The sequence below is a fragment of the Xenopus tropicalis genome, chromosome 1, assembly GCF_000004195.4.
Source record: "Xenopus tropicalis strain Nigerian chromosome 1, UCB_Xtro_10.0, whole genome shotgun sequence".
NCBI classification, from domain to species: domain Eukaryota; kingdom Metazoa; phylum Chordata; class Amphibia; order Anura; family Pipidae; genus Xenopus; species Xenopus tropicalis.
In genome coordinates, this window is record NC_030677.2 from 15,317,651 (window position 1) to 15,340,623 (window position 22,973).

Genomic DNA, 22,973 nt, shown 5'->3' on the forward strand with positions numbered 1-22,973 from the left:
GTGGGCCAGTCCAACACTGGAAATATTCACAGAGGCAAAAAGACCACCTATAGGGGCCTCTCAAAACTTTAACTCCTTCTCTCCTCCCTCAAACTCTATATTCTCCTAGTCTCTTTTCTCTACATACTATACTCTCTTCTTCTATCTATCAAGCTTCCTTTCCCCATACAGAAATAGGGAATGACCATGAAATGGGCTAAATAATTAGAAACAAAAGGGTCCACTGAGACCTGGGCCCACCAGGAGTTTTCCTGGTATCCTGGTGGGCCAGTCCAACACTGGGAATGATCACAGAGGCAAAAGACCACCTATAGGGGCCTCTCAAAACTTTAATTCTTTCTCTCCTGCCTCAAACTCTTTTTTATCCTAGTCTCTACATACTATACTCTCTTCTTCTATCTATCAAGCCTCCCTTTTCCCATACAGAAATAGGGAATGACCATGAAATGGGCTAAATAATTAGAAGCAAGAGGGCCCACTAAGACCTGGGCCCACCAGGAGTTTTCCTGGGGTCGCGGTGGGCCAGTCCGACACTGGGAATGATCAAAGAGGCAAAAAGACCACCTATAGGGGCCCTGTCTCAAGACTCATCAAGACCAGAAGGTGCATGTAAAAACAGGAGGTGCCACCTACAAGTTGGTAGTTACAAGTTGGGCGTCTATGTTGTAGACTCCCTGTAGGTCCTGTTTTGGTCTTGGGTACTACTGCACTACTGCACTGCATCATGCTTGGACTTGACCCAATAAGACCCCAGCCTTCTGCTACTGGGCCGCTAGATACCGTAGTTCTACTGCATAGTTTGGGAATCAACGATTTTTTGATTTTTTACCAAACAAATCATTAAGGTTGAGGAGACTGCCTCATACAGATACAAATAAACAAAAGGAATTCTGGGAATGAGTTCCAAACTCCTAAAAAAAAATCCCATTTACATGGGTTTATCCTATAGGCTAAAGCTCACCCAGTGGGGTTTATTTTTTACCCAATCTTTTTGTCAAAAACAGTCCCTTTCCTAAACCCAACATACAAAAGTTTCTTAAAAGTGTTGTGTTAAGTTTTATTATGTTACAGAATGGCCAATTCTAAGCGACTTTTCGGTTGTTGTTATTTTCTTATTTGCCTTCTTCTCCCAACTCTTTGTAGTTTTTAAACTGACCCCAGCAACCAAAAAAACTATTGCTCAATGAGGCTACAGTTCTATTGTTACTTTTTATACTATCTTTTCTATTCTGACCCTCTGCTATATATACAGTATATATATACCAGTCTCTCATCCGAACCACTCCCTGGTTGCTAAGATAACTTAGACCCTAGCAACCAAATAGCTGCTGAAATGCCAGACTGCAGAGCTGCTGAACTGAAAATGAAATAACTAAAAAACTACAAATAATAAAAAATGAAGACCAATTGCAAATTGTCTCAGAATATTACTCTCTACATCATAGCCAAAGAGGAGTAACAGTGCTTCCAGAGAATACAATAGACTGCCCTGGTAAGACCCCCGAAGCAGTAGCCATAGAGTAATTATCAAGCTGTACTTTTCTACCCAAATGCCAGAATAAATGTTGGGGAAATTTACTCTGCGATCTCTGGATTCATTTCCAGGTTTGTTCCCCTATAAAGATTTCTCCCTAAAACTCATAATTTTTTTTTGTTTTTAATCTCCAGACACACCGCCAGGTAACGATTGCACACATATTTATTCTCGGCACAGATCAAACTCCAGGCCTCGCCATTTAGGTTTGACGCCCTGGAGGGTCTAGATGAGGTGACGGATCTATATAAGTTTTAGAGTTGCCTAGAAATTGGTCTGTCGAGGAATACGAGTGGAAAATAAATTAAATTAGTAAGCTTTTGGATTTTTAATGCAATAAATGTGGGCGGACCTATTAAAGATTGGCATGGAAATATTTATATATTTATCTTTGATTTTCAAACGGCTGCTATAAGCATAGCACCTTCCTGCTCAAAAATTTTTATTACTGGGGGAATACCTAACGTGCTATTGTTGTATGGTATTAGACTGTTTCTGCTGAATTGTGCTTAGTACAGGGGAATCCCTATGTGCCATAGTTTTATGGTATCTCTCTGTACAGGCTATGAGCAAACTTAGGGGGCTGTTCCTGCTGAATTGTGCTTAGTACAGGGGAATCCCTATGTGCCATAGTTTTATGGTATCTCTCTGTACAGGCTATGAGCAAACTTAGGGGGCTGTTCCTGCTGAATTGTGCTTAGTACAGGGGAATCCCTATGCTGCCATAGTTTTATGGTATCTCTCTGTACAGGCTATGAGCAAACTTAGGGGGCTGTTCCTGCTGAATTGTGCTTAGTACAGGGGAATCCCTATGTGCCATAGTTTTATGGTATCTCTCTGTACAGGCTATGCGCAAACTTAGGGGGCTGTTCCTGCTGAATTGTGCTTAGTACAGGGGAATCCCTATGTGACATAGTTTTATGGTATCTCTCTGTACAGGCTATGAGCAAACTTAGGGGGCTGTTCCTGCTGAATTGTGCTTAGTACAGGGGAATCCCTATGTGCCATAGTTTTATGGTATCTCTCTGTACAGGCTATGTGCAAACTTAGGGGGCTGTTCCTGCTGAATTGTGCTTAGTACAGGGGAATCCCTATGCTGCCATAGTTTTATGGGATCTCTCAGTACAGGCTATGAGCAAACTTAGGGGGCTGTTCCTGCTGAACTGTGCTTAGTACAGGGGAATCCCTATGTGCCATAGTTTTATGGTATCTCTCTGTACAGGCTATGAGCAAACTTAGGGGGCTGTTCCTGCTGAATTGTGCTTAGTACAGGGGAATCCCTATGTGCCATAGTTTTATGGTATCTCTCTGTACAGGCTATGAGCAAACTTAGGGGGCTGTTCCTGCTGAATTGTGCTTAGTACAGGGGAATCCCTATGCTGCCATAGTTTTATGGGATCTCTCTGTACAGGCTATGAGCAAACTTAGGGGGCTGTTCCTGCTGAATTGTGCTTAGTACAGGGGAATCCCTATGCTGCCATAGTTTTATGGGATCTCTCTGTACAGGCTATGAGCAAACTTAGGGGGCTGTTCCTTCTGAATTGTGCTTAGTAGAGGGGAATCTCTGTACTAAGACTTACCTGCAAGGTATCAAAGCCTTTCTCTAGGTATGTTCCACATTTCTCTTTTTCCCCAATGGAAGCATAAAACTTACTCCACCAATCAATGAACTCTTCTTCCTGTGGGGACAAAAATTACGTATTTATCTAGCTTGTAGATTGAATTAGACCACCGGCCGTGTTGCTTTCCAGAAACCAATTTTTTTATATAAAGACGTATAAATAAGGAGAAGAACAATAGCAGGAAATATGGCTGAGAATGTATTGTTTAAAATTATACAAGAATATAATACCTGTGCGCCTAAATAAACGGAATAATCTTCTTTACATTCATTAATAAATCAAAAAGGTTGGAGAGACCACCTCATACACATGCAAATCAACACAAGGAATTCTGGGAACTAAGAGCTTCAAGAAAATCCCATTTACATGGGTTTATTCTATAGGCTAAAGCTCACCCACTGGGAGATGCCACAATAATAGCTGATCAGATTCCCAACTACAGACCGGTTTCACCCTTCTTGGGGCTCATCAGTGTAGTGCAGGGTTTTCTGATCAGCTTAGGGAGAGCCAGGAGTGTGGATACGCGAATAAATCATTAGGGTTGAGGAGATGCCTAATACGAATACAAACAAACACAATGAATTCTGGGAACTAATCCCAAAGAGCTCTTTACATGAGTTTATCCTATAGGCTAAAGCGCACCCACTGGGTTTAAAGCAAAAGCCAAGATAACAGCTGATCAGATGCCCAGTTTTGGCCCTTCTTGGGGCTCATCAGTGTAGTGCAAGGTTCTGATCATTTGGGTTGAGGAGACGCTTCATACGTATGCAAATAAACACAATGAATTCTGGGAACTAATCCCAAAGAGCTGTTACATGGGTTTATCCTATAGGCCACTAGGTTTTTTAAAGCAAAAAGCCCCAAGAAGGGCGAAACCGGTCTGTAGTTGGGAATCTGGTCAGCTATTATCCCGGCTTTTGCTTTAAAAACCCAGTGGGTGAACTTTAGCCTATAGGATAAACCCATGTAAATGGAATTTGGCATTAGTTCCCAGAATTCCTTTTGTTTATTTGCATACGTATGAGGTGGTCTCCTTAACCTAAATGATATATTTGAGTATCCACACTCCTGGCACTGCCCAAGTTCATCAGAAAACCTGGTGCTATGCTGGTGAACCCCAAGAATGGCAAAACTGGTCTGTAGTTGGGAATCTGATTTAAAAACCCAGTGGGTGAGCTTTAGCCTATAGGATAAACCCATGTAAATAGAATTTGGCATTAGTTCCCAGAATTCCTTTTGTTTATTTGCATACGTATGAGGTGGTCTCCTTAACCTAAATGATATATTTGAGTATCCACACTCCTGGCACTGCCCAAGTTCATCAGAAAACCTGGTGCTATGCTGGTGAACCCCAAGAATGGCAAAACTGGTCTGTAGTTGGGAATCTGATTTAAAAACCCAGTGGGTGAGCTTTAGCCTATAGGATAAACCCATGTAAATAGAATTTGGCATTAGTTCCCAGAATTCCTTTTGTTTATTTGCATACGTATGAGGTGGTCTCCTTAACCTAAATGATATATTTGCGTATCCCCACTCCTGGCACTGCCCAAGTTCATCAGAAAACCTGGTGCTATGCTGGTGAACCCCAAGAATGGCAAAACTGGTCTGTAGTTGGGAATCTGATCAGCTATTATCCTGGATTCTGCTTTAAAAACCCAGTTGGTGAACTTTAGCCTATAGGATAAACCCATGTAAATGGAGTTTTTTTAGTTCTTTGGGATTGTTTCCCAGAATTCTTTAAATTAATAAAAATAAGTACAACACCGTGACATTGTGTTATTAACGGGCCGAAACATCTGGTTGCCAATGGCATCATCACTACCACCCAAACATTACCAGTCCTGGCCGGATTTTTATACCTAAATCAGTTGACTGAACAGACGGACTTGGACTTGGTGTTACCAGAATGAAGGGGCTTTTAAATTGCACCCATATGTCACTCGCTAGCACCAGAGCCAAATGCTCAGCCCTCTGAGCCACGACGGCAGCCCAATTCCTCTTAATGACACTGAAACCTAATCTATATCCCCATCGTAAGCTCTTAATGGAACATATTAGGAGCTGCACGTTTTTTGGAAGAAGTGTTTATTTTTCGTCTTGGACTGTATTTTCCAGAAATCCCATCTAACAAACATGTTCTTAATTAAATACAAAACCCTCGTGCCATTCCAAAGCTTTATCTGTGATTTCTTAAGCATTGCACTTATTGGGAAGGTTCTGCAACCACAAAACCTTCCAGCGCTCCAAAAATGAACTCGCTTGTAGACATTGCCCATAGAATTCCAACAAAATACGTCTAAATTTATTGCTCCTTTTGGTGCAGTTCCACATAAGCTTTCCCAGTGGCTCAAGATACATATATTGTGATATAAAAAAATATTTGGAGGCTCTAGCTATAACATGTAAGAGGGTACAATAGCAACTGGGCAATCTATAGATATATTTACTCTCTATGGTGCATCTCTATGTACGTACTGGTAAGAAGGTAGTCAACAACAGGATGTAAACAGCAACAATCTGTATAAAATCAATGTTGGTTAGAAAAACCATAAATCGTGGAATGCCAAAGGCAGCACAAATGATTCCAAAAGTACCCTCCAATTGGATAATTATGGCCAATGTTGGACATGAAATAGATTTTTGATTTTGTACATCTCAGTGCCAGGTTGAGGTGGTGGGAACCCATCATGAAACCTTAGACACATGGCTTACCACTTACTTCTGCTCTTCAATCACCTTCAATGTTCCCTGTCTGGGTCAACTAGAGCTTCTACTATCATTATTCCTCTTGGACAGATCTCCTTATATCCTGGAGGGTAAGTACGACCTGGACACTAATGTTTGGCAAAGAGGAGCTGGTTCCTGACCATCAAACATTAGATAGGGTCAAGCTGCCCAACCAGATCTTTAAAGCAGAACTCTATTTGTTATACACAATACTATAGAATGTATATTGTTCAAGTAAACCGACATGGAATCTTTAATATATCATTAAATGGGCTACTGTGTTACCAGGGAGCCACAATTTTTCTTCCCCTTTACTTTTATGCACATGGTAGTTGCTCTCAGTACAAACATAGGGTAGAGATAACTTCATTTAAATTACTTGTTCCCAATGCATTGATATTAAGGCTAAAGATAAGACTATTAGGACTTAAGATAAGATAAAGACTTAAGATAAGAGCCTATGATTAAAGGTGGCCATACACGGGCCGATTGTAGATGCTGATATGGGTCCCTTGGACCGATTTGGCAGCTTATCGGCCCGTGTAGGGGCAGGAATGAGGGGCCTGCCCGACTGATATCTGGCCTCAAATTGGGCAGATATCGGGCAGGTTAAAAGATTTAGTCGGATCGGGGACCGCATCGGCTCATTGATGCGGTCCCCGAACCGACTGCCCCATTGCCGCCATTATAATTGAATCAATCAATCGAATTAGCCTACATGTTCCCCGATATCACCCACCCGTATCGGATGAAGATCCACTCGCTTGGCGACCTGGCTAAGCAAGCAGATCTTCAAGTGTATGGGCGCCTTTAGTCTGTTGGGGCGAAACGCGTTAGGTGGTTTTTTTAATGTCTTAATGTGGAATAAAGGTTTCTAAATTTCCGCCCCGGTGTACGAGCCTCTTGCAAATGAAAGTTGATATTAAGACCTCGCCTAAAACTTCTTGGATATTAAAACAAAGACGTAGACGGACGACTTTCCTTCATTTGGTAAGAGCTCTATTCTAGCAGGCAGTATATTTTTCCATTTCTGCACCAAGAAACGGGAGATTCTGCTCTGGATTCGTGCAACATTCCTGCTAGTAATGATGTCTATTTTAGTAATCCACAGAATTCCATCACGCTGACCTCATGGAGAAAATCTAATAGAGGCTTATTGGATTTCTTCTTTGAGCCGGCCATACGGGCTTTAAATTAATGCCCTGAATAGACATTGTTTTTAATGTGAGTTTACCATAAATTACATTTTAACTTTCCTTGTTTCCTTTCAACATACTCCTCCCGTGACATAAAATCTGAAAGCCACAGTGAGCCTTCATGGCAGCCCCAGGACATTCCGCAGTCAACGAGTTGCCGAGAGAAAGTAATAACTTTGTATGTTGACTTACCCAAAGTATCTTCTGCAGCCACAAGGCAAGAGAAGCTGTTTAGGTCAGTAATACAGTATTTTCAAACATTCCTACTTTAGGGCTCAACTAATCAGGCTCAGACCTTATTGCAGTCATTAACTCCGCTGGAACCAGTTTGCCTGGGACCTCACACAAATACCGGGAGAAGGTTTGAAATGAGCAGAACATCAGTAAAACCTCTGTTTGCTTTTAGTTCATTCTATCACGGGTCAAAGTATCAATCAAAGAGCTGTAATGATGCCCTTATATATTTGTATTATTAAACAAAAAATAGAAATCAGGCACAAAAATATATATACACGCCAAGAGCGAAATGCGTTTCACGGAAGTTTGGTAAGCGCCTAGGCCTCATCTGTTCTCATTTACTTTAATCACATTTCTAATTGGGAGTCGTTATTTCGAGTCAGAGTAAACAAGAGTGTTTGTATCTGGGGGGAAGGAACCCTAATGCAATGTATCCCAGAAAGATGCGAATAAGATCCGACGCCGGCATTTGTCCCCACGGAAATAGCTCTTATAAATAAACGTGGGATGTAAACATCTTTATCGATGAATCGGGTTCCATATGGCGTCGTCAGATCTGATGGAATTAGAATTACCCGTGTTTAACCATTACAGTGCCACATAAGTCGGTGAATTTCACGGCCCGAACAAACTGATTCCAACAAAAGTCAACAATGCGGAATTTCCATCCATCACAAACAATTACAGATTTATTACACACCAACACATAGGGGCCCATTTGCTAAACAATTTTGAGATCATTTCGTATTTTTTCTAACTTTTTTTTTTTGACTTATAGAACATTTTGGAATGTATGTGAAAAGTTCGTTAAAATTCCATGAGTTTTTCGTGGTTTTCGAACTTCGAAATGTACGTATTTCGTGCAAAGACTACGAACGTTTCGAAGTTCTTTAAATCTTTGGTTAAACTTTCCTTGGGACTATCTTTTCGCCAGGTTTGATCTGTCGAGTCCCATTGAGTCCTATAGAAGGCTTCCAAAGCCAGACATGGAAGGCATCAAATCCATTAAGGTTTTCGTGGTTTAACAAACTTTTTGGCACAAAAATTTTGTGACTAGTGATGAGCGAAGCGGCAAGAAAATTCGCGAAACGGCAAAAAATTTGCGGAGCGCTTTTGTTGCGTGATTTTTTTGTCAGCCGCATTTTTTTTGTTGCCCGTGGTTTTTTTGCCCGCTCGCCTCTTTTTTGTGCAAATTTTTCCGCAGCGAATTTTCACTGAAGTTTCGCTAAACAATTTGCCAATGGCGCAATGCAGAAATTCGCTGCAAATCCATGCCTGGCGAAAAAAATTGCTCATAACTATTTGTGACTTTCGGAACGCAATTCGTACGAATGATAAAAGCATTTTCGTGACATTTTAGAACTTCAGAAATGATCGCGGTTACTACGAATTTTTACCATATCGTAAGCCCAGAAAACATCGGATTTTAGTAAATGTGCCCCATAATCCCAAAAGAAGTTTGACAGCAAATAAGCATTTAACCCCTAACTCAGTGATCCCCAACCAGTGGCTCAGGGCAACATGTTGCTCCCCAACCCCTTGGATGTTGCTCTCAGTGCCCCCAAACCAGGGAGTTATTTTTGAATTCCTAACTTGGGGGCAAGTTTTGGTTGAATAAAAACAAGATTTCCTACCAAATAAAGCCCCTGTAAGCTGATAGGGTGCATAGAGGCCCCTAATAGCCAATCACAGCCCTTATTTGGCTCCTCCATGAACTGTTATGGTGCTTGTGTTGCTCTCCAAGTCTTTTTACATTTGACTGTGGCTCACAAGTAAAAAAGGTTGGGGACCCCTGCCCAAACTGGACCTCAGCTTGACCTTTCAATTCCCTCTCCGTGACTTTGAGGCCCATAGTTTTGGACCCTATGGGTGAGACCAATAAATGAAATTATAAACAGGAGAAGCGATCAGCCAGCGAATACACTTGCTACCTTAAACGCTCCTCTCTAAATGTCACATTCAATGATCGCTTTACTACTGAATACCCCGACATAACTTTTGCATAATAAAATCTTGGCTTTGGCAATTCCCCGACTGCTGAAATAAAACAAACTGATAAGAGTTAGAAACTTAGAAGGAGTAAAAAAACAGGAGCCGCCCTTGAAAATCTGGCTCATAAAATCACTTTGTCCTCTCCAAATGCTGAGCCTCTTCCAACGGGAGAGAGAAACGGCCAATGGGGGAAGTGATCATTAGGCTCAGGCTTTAATGGCTATTGGCAAGCGCTTTGTATTGTGCTGAGAGGGGTCGTGTAGTAGAAATATACGGCAGTAACGGGGCGGGGGTTACATATAAAGGGCAGCGTCAGTGACTGCTACCTGCGGTGATTGGTTGATCTGATTCAAATTCTCCTGATTTGGAGAATTTTGGAAAAAGGTTTTATTTACAGAACATTTTGACACTTTTATTTCTACCCTTTTTCTATTTTCATTATAAAGAACTGGGGCAGCACCAAATCCTGGAGGCAGTTTGGGATTTCGATAAATTCTAAGGGGGGAATTCGTATTTTTTATACATTTTGTGGGGGTTTTTTTTGCACTAAAACTAACATTTTCCGTGCCAAAAACCCCCACAATGTTTTTATGATTTATTAAGCGTCAAAACTAGTGACAAGCGAATTTTTTCGGCAGGCATGGATTTGCAACGAATTTCCACATTTCACCAGTGGCGAAACTTTCATCAAAATTCGTCACGGAAAAATTCGTCGTGCAGAATTTTTTTGGGTGCAGTCACATAAAAAAAAAGGCGAGGTTGTGTAAAAAAAGCACTGGCGACAAAAAAATAGACGTGGGTGACAAAATATAGGCGCCGACAACAAAAAAAGACACAGGAGACAAAAAAAATCACTCAACAAATGCGATTTGTGAATTTTTCATCAGTTTGCGAATTTTATGGTGAAACGGGACAGATTCGCTTATCACTAGTCAAAACCAAAACTTCCCCGTCTAAAAGCAGTCACGCTCATATAGAAGTCAATGGGCTGCTGCCCTGTCTCCCTTTTTTGGGAGGAAATGAGTTTTTCGGATTTTTCAGACGCTTCATTAGGTGAAAAATGTAAAAAAAAATTAAGTTAAAAAACGCAAAAAAACATATTTTTCAAATTATTTAGCATTTCTTCCTCTTTTTTGTGCTTTTTTTTGGCATTCGTGGTTTTAAAGGAAATTCGATTTTTTGGATGCTTCATTCATTGAAAAACACAAAAAATTTGAGGGTTTTTTTCTGATTTTTCCATGTTTTTTTTAATTAGTGTTTTTTTTAGATGTTTTAATAAATCATCTGGCAGTTTGGAGGGTTTTTTTTGTGGTTTTAAAAACCTCTACAACCTTTTGTGGGCGATATGCTCTATGGCTAAATGAATACACCCCTATAAAGGGATTTTCTATAAATGCTTAAAAAAAAATCCAATTATCCCTAAAATAATAAAATCATATTCCAACTCTTTGATAAGTTGATCAAAATTCTTGGAGTGGAAGGCATATACAACCATACACTGCTATGGCACAGATATTTGGTATAATTTTTCAAATGTACAAACTTACTATGCAATAATGTCAGTAAAGCATGCATTTCCGGAACTGAAATGGTACGATTATACTCACTAAATACAAGGGGACTAAACTCCCCAAACAAACGCAACCAAATCCTTAATGACGCCTATAAGGCAAAAATAGATATACTGTTCTGCCAAGAAACGCACTTTAACAAAACAAAACCCCCAAAATTCTACAATAGATATTTTCCCCATAACTACCATGCAAACTCCAACAAAAAAACAAAAGGAGTCTCAATACTGATAAACTCTAAAGTACCATTCAGATTCAAAGAGATGCATGCAGATACTGCGGGTAGATATTTAATGGTAATAGGAGACATAGGTAACACAACATACTCCTTAATCAACATCTATGCTCCCAACGGAAACCAAAACAAATTTATCTCCACCACGCTATCCAAATTACTCTACCATAAACAAGGGAAATGCATAGTGGCAGGAGACTTCAATATAGCTCCCAACCCACTACTAGATGTCTCTAAAGGGTCAGGAACCCCTATACCTAAGGTACAACTTAAACAGTCACAAATATTTAGAAACCTACTACACACCCACGGTTTAATTGATGTTTGGAGAGCACAGTATCCCAATGCTAGGGACTACACCTACTACTCCCCAAGATTTCATACCCACACCAGAATTGATCTTTTTTTGGTAGACCCCCAAACATCCTCACAAATCACAAAAGCATGGATAGGATTAAGGACCTGGTCTGACCATGCCCCGATAGGAATAGAAATCCCCCCCAACAACAATACCAAACTCCCATGGAGATTAAACGATAGTATACTATTCAAAGAGGAACATAAGCTCCAAATCGAACAGGCCATCCAACAATACTTTACACATAATATAACGGAAGATAGCAATCCTCAAACAGTTTGGTTAGCACATAAGGCAGTCCTTAGAGGCGAGTTGATAGCACTAGCTAAAACACTCAAAAAAACTAGGACAGAAACCCAAACACAACTAGAAACAAAACTAAAAACACTAGAACAACAACTGCAGCAGAAACATAACCAACAAACACTAAGGGAGATAACTGAAACGAGACTTAAACTAAATGAAAATATAGCAGCTAAGACAGCATACAGGCTCAAGATGCTTAAACACCTATTCTACACCAAGGGAAATAAAGCAGACAAACTCCTAGCCGCCCAACTTAAAGAAAAACAAGCACAAACAAGAGTACAATATATATCCACACCCCAAGGGAAAGTAATAGACCCCAAACAAATAGCTAACGAATTTGCCAAATATTACACCACACTATATAATCTAGCCACAAATAACGACACCCCTAAACCAACAGTTGAACATATCAAAGACTATCTAAAAGAAATACAACTCCCCCACCCATCTCAAACACAGCTAGAACTACTACAGCAACCAATAACTGAAGAAGAAATAAAAACAGTCATCAAAAAATTAAAGAAAGGAAAAGCCCCAGGCCCAGATGGATTTACTAATAATTACTACAAGATATTTGCAAAACAGTTATATCCACATATGCTTACACTCTTTCAAAACATCATGGACAGTGGGGTAGTCAACCCAGAATACCTCCAAGCAAATATAGTCACCATCCCTAAACCTGGAAAATCAACTGACAACTGCGCAAACTTTCGCCCAATAACACTCCTAAATACCGACCTCAAAATATATTCAAAATTATTAGCCGATAGACTAAACAAAGTATTACCATTCCTACTGAACACAGATCAGGTAGGCTTCGTACTACAAAGACAAGGGTCAGATAACACTCGCAAATTCCACAACTTACTTCACACCATAAAACAAACTAAAACACCAACACTATTGTTATCACTGGATGCAGAAAAGGCGTTCGATAGGGTAAACTGGACTTATATGCAAGAAACATTGAAACATTTTGGAATAGGGGACAAATTCCTTAGAGCAATAACACCTCTATACTCCCAACCGACAGCAAGAGTGCAAACATCAGGGACCCTATCGGACGCCTTCTCACTCACTAATGGTACAAGGCAGGGATGCCCACTCTCACCCCTAATTTTTGCAATGATGGTAGAACCACTAGCCCAAAAGATAAGGAACAACCCCGACATTAAAGGCCTAAACACCCTCTCAGAACAACACAAGATTGGACTTTTTGCAGATGACATAATATTAACACTTACCAACCCAACAATAACTCTCCCCAATCTCCTTTGTACGCTACGCGAATTTCAGAAAATTTCATGGTACAAAATCAACGATACTAAAACACAAGCACTCCCCATAAACATCCCAGAAAACATCTTACAGCAACTTAGAGAAAACTTTAAATTTGAGTGGAAAGAATCATATATCACTTATTTAGGTGTAAAACTCCCCAAGGACCCAGAGACTATATACAGACTAAACTATCAACCACTGTTGAAAATGGAAGAAACTGAATGTACTAGATGGAAGGGGGCACCTATATCTTGGTTAGGCAGAATTATATCGATCAAAATGAACATCCTTCCTAAGGTTTTATATCTGTTTAGAACACTTCATATAGCACTACCTACCCAATACCTAGAAGCTCTGCAACGTACTGTTAACAAATATGTATGGCAACACAAACCTCCAAGAATAGCCTTTGCCTGCTCTCAATTCTCTAGAAAACTTGGAGGCCTAGGGATCCCAAATGTTAAGGCATACTACTTGGCATCACTGCTAGAGACTGTAATAAGACTGCATTCTCCTCCAGGAAATAAAAAATGGGTGGACCATGAAACAAGTCTTGCACCAGATGGAAACTTAATTCAACTCTTTTGGCTCCCCAAACAATTTAGGCCGGCTACGCCAAACCTACTGCCTACAACAAAACTTTCAATAAAAATATGGGACAAACTGGCAAACAAATATAATTTTAACGCATTTCCGGCAACAACAATGCCACTTGCAGCACTAAAATACATGATACCAAACATAAACCTACAAGAATGGATTACAAAAGGAATAACCACAATACGCCACCTTTACTCTATAACCACCTTACAAAAATTTGAGGACTTAATGGAAAAATACAACCTATCACAAAACCAAAGATACACTTATCTACAGCTGCTACACTTCCTCAAGACCACCTCTAAGGAATACAAAACCTGCAAACAGAAATCAATGATGGAACATTTATGTAATAAAGAATGGAACGGAAAAGCTACTCTATCGGAATGTTACAAGCAACAAATGCAATTACCAGAAGGGCACAAATTCCCATACATGCAAAAATGGGAGAACGAACTGCAACTCCATATCACTACGGAACAATGGCAGGAAATATTAGCAGCATACAAAGGAGCAACCAATTGCACAAACCATATAGAAGTGCACACAAAAATAACACACAGATGGTACTTGACACCTAAAAGAATAAGCCAAATCAACCCACAATACCCCACTCTATGCTGGAGACAATGCGGCCAACAAGGAACACTTTTGCACATGTGCTGGCAATGTCCAGCAGTTAAGCCCTTCTGGATAGAGGTCTTTAACCTCATTAAACAAAAATTGGGATGGAATCTACCTCTACAACCTCAAATAGCTTTGCTACAATTATACCCACCGGACATATCAGCTCCAAACAAAAAACTCTTATTTCATATTTTCAATACAGCACTCTCTCTCATCGCAAAACTCTGGAAACAACCGGCCACCCCGAACCTTCAACACCTAATCCAACAAGTTAACTATAGAGAAACAATGGAAAAAATGATAGATGCCACACCGGAATGCAAAAACAAACAAGCCTTAATTTGGGATCCCTGGCGCAATGGCCAATCCACAATGATATCAAACACATGAAAGCCTACTCAATTCCAAGATATATTTGCCCCCAACCTAATACAATGTAACACTATCTAGATTACATTAAAACAAGTGAACTAAAACCTTCCATGAATGTACATGACTAAAGATATGTTTTGTAAGTTTTTACTGTTACATATCTAAAAATGTTTACTATTTTCTGTGCAAGATGTAACTTTGCTCAAATACTTAATAAACTTTGAGTCACAAAAAAAAAAATTCTTGGAGTGAATGTAATATCACTTTTAGTGATGAGCGGATGTTTTCACCAGGCATGGATTGGCAGCGAATTTCTGCATTTCGCCATTGGCGCATTGTTTTGCGAAACTTCAGTGAAAATTCACTGCGGAAAAATTCATTGCACAGAAATTTTTTTTGTTACGTGGAAATTTTTTGTCGCATGTCAAATTGGGTGCAGTCACGTCAAATTGGGCGCATTTGCATCAGAAAAAGGCACGGTCGCGTCAAAATTGGGCACATTCGCGTCAGAAAAAGGCACGGTCGCATCAAAATTGTAGTGTCAAAAAAGAGCGGGCGACAAAAAATAGACACGTGCGACAAAAAAAATCACGGGGCAAATGTGTTTCGCAAATTTTTTGTCGTTTCGCGATTTTTCTTGCCGTTTTGTGAATTTTATGGCAAAGCGAAACAGGACAGATTCACTCATCACTAATCACTTTTTATTTAGTAGTTCATTGGTTCCGTTATAGTATAATACATACAGTCTAATGAACACTTGTCAGTTCTTTGTAAAAAGGGAATTTTCTCCCCCCAAAAATATTTTTAAAAAAATCCATCTAAACATGTTAAAGGTAAATAAATAGGAAATTGTGGTCTAAGTTTCCTTATAACAACTGAAGTGACAGTTTGTCATTGTAGCTCAGTAACGGCTGGAGGCGGCATTCGTGTGTAATTTGCACTTCTTCAGGAGTATCTGTGTGAATTCAGTTGAACTTTCCATGAAAAATGAAAATAAGACTTGAGGTTTATTTTATGTATTGGGAAACAATTTCAAAATGTCTAGAATCTATTACTGTCTGTCCAGTTACTGACTCAGATTTGATCATATTGTTCTTCATTAGTGAGGAGCCAATCTGTCCCATATGGCGAAAAATCTGCGAAATGCGTTTTGTCACCCACATCGCGTGCGTTTTTTTTACTGTGACCGCGCCTATGTTGCCACAGACGTGCCTATTTTGACTTGACTACACCTATTTTGACGCGACCACGCTGAATTTCACGTGCCTATTTTGACGCATGATGAATTTTTCCATAGCGAATATTTGTGAAACAGATCGCCAACGGCGAAATGTGGAAATTTGCTGCAAATCCATGCAAAATTTGGGTGCAAAAAATGGCCCACAATTCTCATATAAAATATCAAATCAAAATTATTTCAAAGTGAAATGATCCAGATCTGCTCTGCCCATCATACATTTGGCCTGGCCAGCTATAGCCAGTATGAAAAACGGATTTACTAAAACTTCGTTATTTATTTGTTTTTAAATTTGACTAAACTCATTTTAGACATTTGATAAAAAAAATATGGAAAGTCCAATGCAAGAAAAAGCCGCAGCAACTGCAACTTTTTCTGTCGATGCGAAAACTTGAAATTCCCGAATTGTCGCACCAAAACCTCTTCTTAATCATTTTGTCATATAAAAACCCAGCGTCAGAAATCTGAGACCTTTCAAGACAACAAAAGGATCTTCAAGTAGAGGGAAGGGACCTCAGCCATTGGCTTCTACATGATCTGAGCAAGTTTTAGCTGAAGTGAATCTGTCCCATTTCGCTTTGCCGAAAAATTAGCCTGAGTAAAATTCTTGAAACGGCGAAAAATCTGCGAAACACGTTTGACGCACAACTTTTTTTGTTGCCTATGTCTTTTTTGTCGCATATGTCTTTTTTTGCACCCATTTTGACGCGACTGTGCCTTTTTTTGGTGCACAATGAATTTTTCCTTACAAATTATCGGTGAAGTTTCGGCAAACAATTTCCCAATGCCGAAATGTGGAAATTATCTGCGAATCCATACCTGCTGAAAAAATTTGCTCGTCACTACATAGTAAATCTCCAAAAAATTCAGGCATTGATTCGCGGCGAATTTCTCTTCTTTTTCGCCATTGCCAGATTGTTTCATGGAACAGGCGACAAATTTCACAGCGGAAAAATGAACAAAAATTGTCTAAACAATGAAGTGCACAACAATTTCTTTTTGGACGCGCCACATTTTCCCTATTTCACAAATCTTTTGAAAGATTCATGAATTTTTCGGCCCATCACTAACTTTTAGGGGCTGATTGGATCGGATTGGAAACGAACATTTTGCTACTTTTTCCCGCATTTTTTGCGGCTTTCTTCGCCGCCGTCGCGACTTTTTCATAGCCGTTATGACTTGCATGAATTGTCACGACTTTTTCGTAGCCGTTACGACTTCCGTGAATTGTCGTGACTTTTTCGTAGCCGTCGCGAAAAAATCGCAAACCTTTGCGATTTTTTCGCGACGGCTACGAAAAAGTCGCGACAATTCGCAAAGGTTTGCGATTTTTGCGCGACGGCTACGAAAAAGTCACTTTCGATCTGTTCGTGGATTAGTAAATCGGCGGAAATTTCACAGCGGAAAAATGAACAAAAATTGTCTAAACAATGAAGTGCGCAACAATTTCTTTTTGGACGCGCAACATTTTCCCTATTTCACAAATCTTTTGAAAGATTCATGAATTTTTCGGCCCATCACTAACTTTTAGGGGCTGATTTAAAAAATCGGATTGGAAACGAACATTTTGCTACTTTTTCCCGCATTTTTTGCGGCTTTCTTCGTCGCCGTCGCGACTTTTTCATAGCCGTTATGACTTGCATGAATTGTCACGACTTTTTCGTAGCCGTTACGACTTGCGTGAATTGTCGTGACTTTTTCGTAGCCGTCGCGAAAAAATCGCAAACCTTTGCGATTTTTTCGCGACGGCTACGAAAAAGTCGCGACAATTCGCAAAGGTTTGCAATTTTTTCGCGACGGCTACGAAAAAGTCACTTTCGATCTGTTCGTGGATTAGTAAATCGGCGGAAATTTCACAGCGGAAAAATGAACAAAAATTGTCTAAACAATGAAGTGCGCAACAATTTCTTTTTGGACGCGCAACATTTTCCCTATTTCACAAATCTTTTGAAAGATTCATGAATTTTTCGGCCCATCACTAACTTTTAGGGGCTGATTTAAAAAATCGGATTGGAAACGAACATTTTGCTACTTTTTCCCGCATTTTTTGCGGCTTTCTTCGCCGCCGTCGCGACTTTTTCATAGCCGTTATGACTTTGCCGTTAGCCGTTATGACTTTGCTATGAAAAAGTCGCGACAATTCGCAAAGGTTTGCGATTTTTTCGCGACGGCTACGAAAAAGTCACTTTCGATCTGTTCGTGGATTAGTAAATCGGCGCCTTAGTTTTAAAAATCTGAATAGAAAAAGAACTAAAAAAATCCAATGGTTAGTAAATGGGCCCCTGAGTGTAAATGGCCAAAAGCTTGGAAACTTTTTGAACAAACGCTGCAGAATAACTGACCCCGTTATTTCCCAAGTTATTTTTGGCCGGCCTCTCTAGACATCTCGCCAGAGGTGCGAGTTCATTTGGATGTGTCCAATTATTCTTCTAAATTGGAAGATGTGATAAAGATCCCAGGTATTCACACTTTGTATTGGCCAATAAAAAGACTGGAAAACATCTGTTAGTCTGAGAGGAATAAAAGCCGGCAGGATCCCTTCATTAGGAGTGACAGATGCCACGGAATGGAATGGGGGGCACCAATTTGCTGGCGCGCCTTTCATCTGCTTTATGGGCGTTGGAGCGATTAGGGAAGCAAATCTGTTGCCTGCTTGGGCTGCACGTGTTTTATTCCCATATTAAATTGTGTCAGAAACCTGGGAATCAGGGGAACAAAAGGAACAGCCAGCCAAGCGCTTTATAGGCACATAAAAGGGATTAAGAAGGTTAAGAACCAAATGGCAAAGTAACACCAATCACAGCGTTGGGTTAACCCTTTACTGAAAGCAAGGACGGCCGCGCTGGGGTTTATTTCATTTAAACATGAAATAAACCCAATAGGGCTGTTCTGCCCCAATAAGGGGTAATTATATCTTAGTTGGGATCAAGTACAGGTACTGTTTTATTATTACAGAGAAAAGGGAATCATTTAACCATTAAATAAACCCAACAGGGCTGTTCTGCCCCAATAAGGGGTAATTATATCTTAGTTGGGATCAAGTACAGGTACTGTTTTATTATTACAGAGAAAAGGGAATCATTTAACCATTAAATAAACCCAATAGGGCTGTTCTGCCCCAATAAGGGGTAATTATATCTTAGTTGGGATCAAGTACAGGTACTGTTTTATTATTACAGAGAAAAGGGAATCATTTAACCATGAAATAAACCCAATAGGGCTGTTCTGCCCCAATAAGGGGTAATTATATCTTAGTTGGGATCAAGTACAGGTACTGTTTTATTATTACAGAGAAAAGGGAATCATTTAACCATTAAATAAACCCAATAGGGCTGTTCTGCCCCCAACAAGGGATGGCCTTTCCGTAACTCAGAACTCTCTGGATAATGGGTTTCAGGATAAGGGATCCCATACCTGTACAAGGTGTGGCCAAATCCCCTGTGTTCTGATAGGCTGAGGTTATTATATCGGCTGTAATTACATTCTCTCCATTAATAACAAAGACTTTCTTTTACAAAAGCAAGAACATTGAATAACAATAAATGCAACACGCTGGAAATGTAAATCATTATAGACACAACACCCGATTACACATACAACAGTGACTGTGAGGATGACGGGATCCCAATAGTGACGGCGCCGTGTCAGTCGCATGCAAACGGCAGTCATGCATTTCATGCAGAATTAAAGCATACATACATGGAGACTGGGCCGAGAAGATGATAAGTTAATAATGGCTGAGCTGGTCATACCGTCGGCAAGCTATAAACAAAAGGACTGGTTAGGAAGCAAGAAGAGCATAATCATAACCAGTAATACTAGCGTTACAGCCCCAGGCACAGGGGAACACTTGTATTACTGGGAATATACCATTATTTAACAGGGGGGTGTAATAATAGCCACAGAATCTACAAACCCTAGTTGGTCCCAATCATCTTGCTGAAAGTTAGCAAGCAGATTACAATGAGAAAACAGGTACAATAGACATTTACTTTACTTGGAAAATGACTGAGGTTTCTATTATTATTTATTATAATATTAGATTTTAAAGCCTTGAGCCGGCACACAACTCAAACACAACACACAGGCATGGCAGGCAAACACAATACAGACAGGCTCAGTCTAAGCAATCTGAAACAGAAGGATATTGATTAGTTTGATATCTTTGACCAAGTTCAAAAATGTGTCTGGTGTTTTAATGGCCAGTCAGGGGGAGAGCGGTGGAGGCTAAAGGAGGCCTTACACGGGCAGATTCAGCAGCTTATCTGCCCATGTATGGGTCCCTCCAATAGGCTTCCCCTACTGATATCTGGCCAAAAATCAGACAGATGGGGATTGGGCATAGGCTCATTGATGAGGGCCTCACTGCAACATCTCATATACCCATCTTTTGGCCCTAGAACTGAACTATCAAATTAACCATATGGGGGGGAAAGATTTGCTCACCAGATGAACAAATCTAAAGGTCCCCATACACGGGCTGATTGTAGCTGCCGATATGGGTCCCTTAGTCCGGTTCGGCAGCTTATCGGCCCATGTAGGGGCACAAATGACGGGCCTGCCCGACCGATATCTGGCCTGAAATTGACCAGATATCAATCAGGCAGGTTAAAAAATTTAGTTGGATCAGGGGCCGCATCGGCTCGTTGATGCGGTCCCTGAACCAACTGCACCTATTACCGGCGTTCTAATTCGATTGTTTGGCCCCAGGGCCAAACAACTGCATTAGCCTAAATTAACCCGATATCGCCCACCCGTAGGTGGGGATAACGGGAGAATATCCGCTCGCTTGGCGATCTCACCAAGTGAGCAGATATTAACATGTATGCCACCTTCACTGTCTATGGCCACCTTGAGGCAAGGCCAAAATGAAAAGCAGAGTCAGTATTGCCCTAATGGAGGGCAAAAGGTAAATAATTATATTAATATTTCCATGAGACCAATGTGAAAGGAAAGGCAAAAGTAACCCTTTATTGGACAGCTTGTTGATCCATCCTGTTGCATTAGGAAGAAGAAATGGGAATGCTGGGAAATAAAAGAAATGAGATCATAAAGGAGCAAAGTGTTCCTTTCATAGAGCACACACATCGGCTGTAAATCTAAACAAGACACAATCAAGGCAAAGCGTACATATTATATTTATATATTCTGTTCTTTGCAGCCTATAAAAACTTTATTGCTGGGTAACGAGCCATCGGAATTGCACAAAGACCGTCATTTTTTTGTTTGTTTGTTTTACAATGTAGGATTTTTAAAGATTTTTTTTGGAGGCCCCCCGACACGAAATGAAAGGAATATTAGTGCCAGCAACCGCAGCAGACAGGACAAGGACAGCAAACTGCCTCCTCCCGAGAGCTGAATAACTTGCCGTGGCGCGCCTGCGGGTTACTGGTCCTGCTACTCACTGGTGATAATTGCCTTGTGTGGTCACGCCGTATTTTGGCCAAGAAAGCAACGAGGCCTCCTCGGTGCTCTGCTAATTCCTCTTCTAGGAAGTAACATTTCATGGGCAAAGTGATTCCGTTTCACTGGTGCCATCTCAGCGTGTTTGCCCTGGATCAACAAAGTCAGCCTGTGCCAGCCACTCAAATATCTCCCTGTTCCGCGCCCAAGTCCTGGGAAGGACCCACAGTGTAGCCGTTGGGCAGCTAAAATATGGGCTCTGAACTTAGAGAATTGCTTGATTCAGATGCATTGCCTAGGGCACCATCAGCGGCACAAATAACTCATTTTATTGGAGCCCAATGTAAAAACTGATAATGACTGAAAGTAGGGAAATGTTGGGCCAATCATATTTGTTTAAACCAATTCGCAGACACTCTATAGAAGATGCAAGCTAGGGTTGGCGCCTTTTAAAATTGCTTTTGCCAGCTGGCCATTGGCAGAGACAAAAGGGGGAAGGCATCACTTGTAGGGATGCACCGAACCCCCTTTTTTGGGTTCGGCTGAACCCCCGAGTTCACCTTGATAGATTCTGCCGAATCCCGAAACGAATCCTAATTAGCATTGGGAAGGGGAAAAAAAATTTCCCCCTAAAATGTAACCCTTTCTGAATGCTAATTAGGATTCGGTTCTACCGGGACTGTGGATTCAGCCGAAACCGAATGCATCAAAAAGAGGCTGGATTCAGTGCATCCCTAATCATTTGTACAGCATATATCCCCTCCATTTGCCACATTTTCCTAAAAAAATAGCAGCCTTCACCCAGTGGCTAATTTCCCTCTGACATCATCAGTGACATTGACATCTGCAATCAACAATGCAGGCTTACACAGGCAGAATTTACTTTGATAAAAAAATCCTGCTTAAATTAAGCACTGCAATAGTTGAGCTTAGCAGAGGAAACAGACAGATAGAGCAGGGTTTCCATGGAAACCAGCAGGGCCATCTTTTCATTTGGTACTAGCAGGGCTGGAACTAGGGGTAGGCAGAAGAGGTAGGTGCCTAGGGCACAATGATTAGGGGGCGCCAGGAGCCTCTCCTGCCTACCCCTAGTCTTCCTCCTTTGTCATTGCCCCCGCCACATGTCATTAGTGGCAGGGGCAATGACCCATCACATCGCACCTTTCCCCCCGAACAAAGCAGGGGGGTTGCCTAGGGCGCCCAGTCGGCTTGGCCCGCCCCTGGCTACTAGACTGGAGGGACTACATGGCACCATTTCTCCTACCAAATGAAAATAAAATGGGGTGCAAGTGTATGATTCTGGTACTTTCCAACCAGTTAAGAGTTAGAAACCACCTGAATTTTTAGAGAGATAGAAAAAGCCGTTAGGTCATTTTGTTATTATTGGTCCTTCGGGATATGCACCTTATTGCTTTTTTGCACGTTTAGTGAATTTAATTTATGGACTTTACACTGGATAATACATGGACAATGGAGAATGGTTGATATGGACACAAGTGGGCATTGTTATTGTAGTTATAAAAGACTGGTGATTTCTATAGTTAATTGCCCCTGAGGAAGTGATCGAAGTGAACGATAAAATATATACAGTATCTAGTAGAATTAAGTCTAAAACAACTGGACTTTTCTTGAAAACGTTTCACCACTCATCCGAGTGGCTTCTTCAGTT

General features: G+C 40.7%; 1 protein-coding gene across 8 annotated transcripts in view; it reads right to left on the reverse strand.

Annotated features, from left to right (window-relative positions):
- The window catches only part of LOC100488564 (dysferlin), a 204,524-nt gene that overhangs the window by 45,656 nt on the left and 135,895 nt on the right, over positions 1 to 22,973 (reverse strand). For 5 of the 8 annotated variants that reach the window (XM_031895266.1, XM_031895263.1, XM_031895264.1 and 2 more), the window contains 2 exons: positions 19,601 to 19,663; positions 3,115 to 3,213 (listed from right to left, as the gene is read on the reverse strand). In XM_031895266.1, coding sequence (XP_031751126.1) covers positions 3,115 to 3,213; positions 19,601 to 19,663 — 162 coding nt within the window. The remainder of the gene's footprint in view (positions 1 to 3,114; positions 3,214 to 19,600; positions 19,664 to 22,973) is intronic. The other 3 variants (XM_031895269.1, XM_031895268.1, XM_031895267.1) reach the window with 1 other exon arrangement.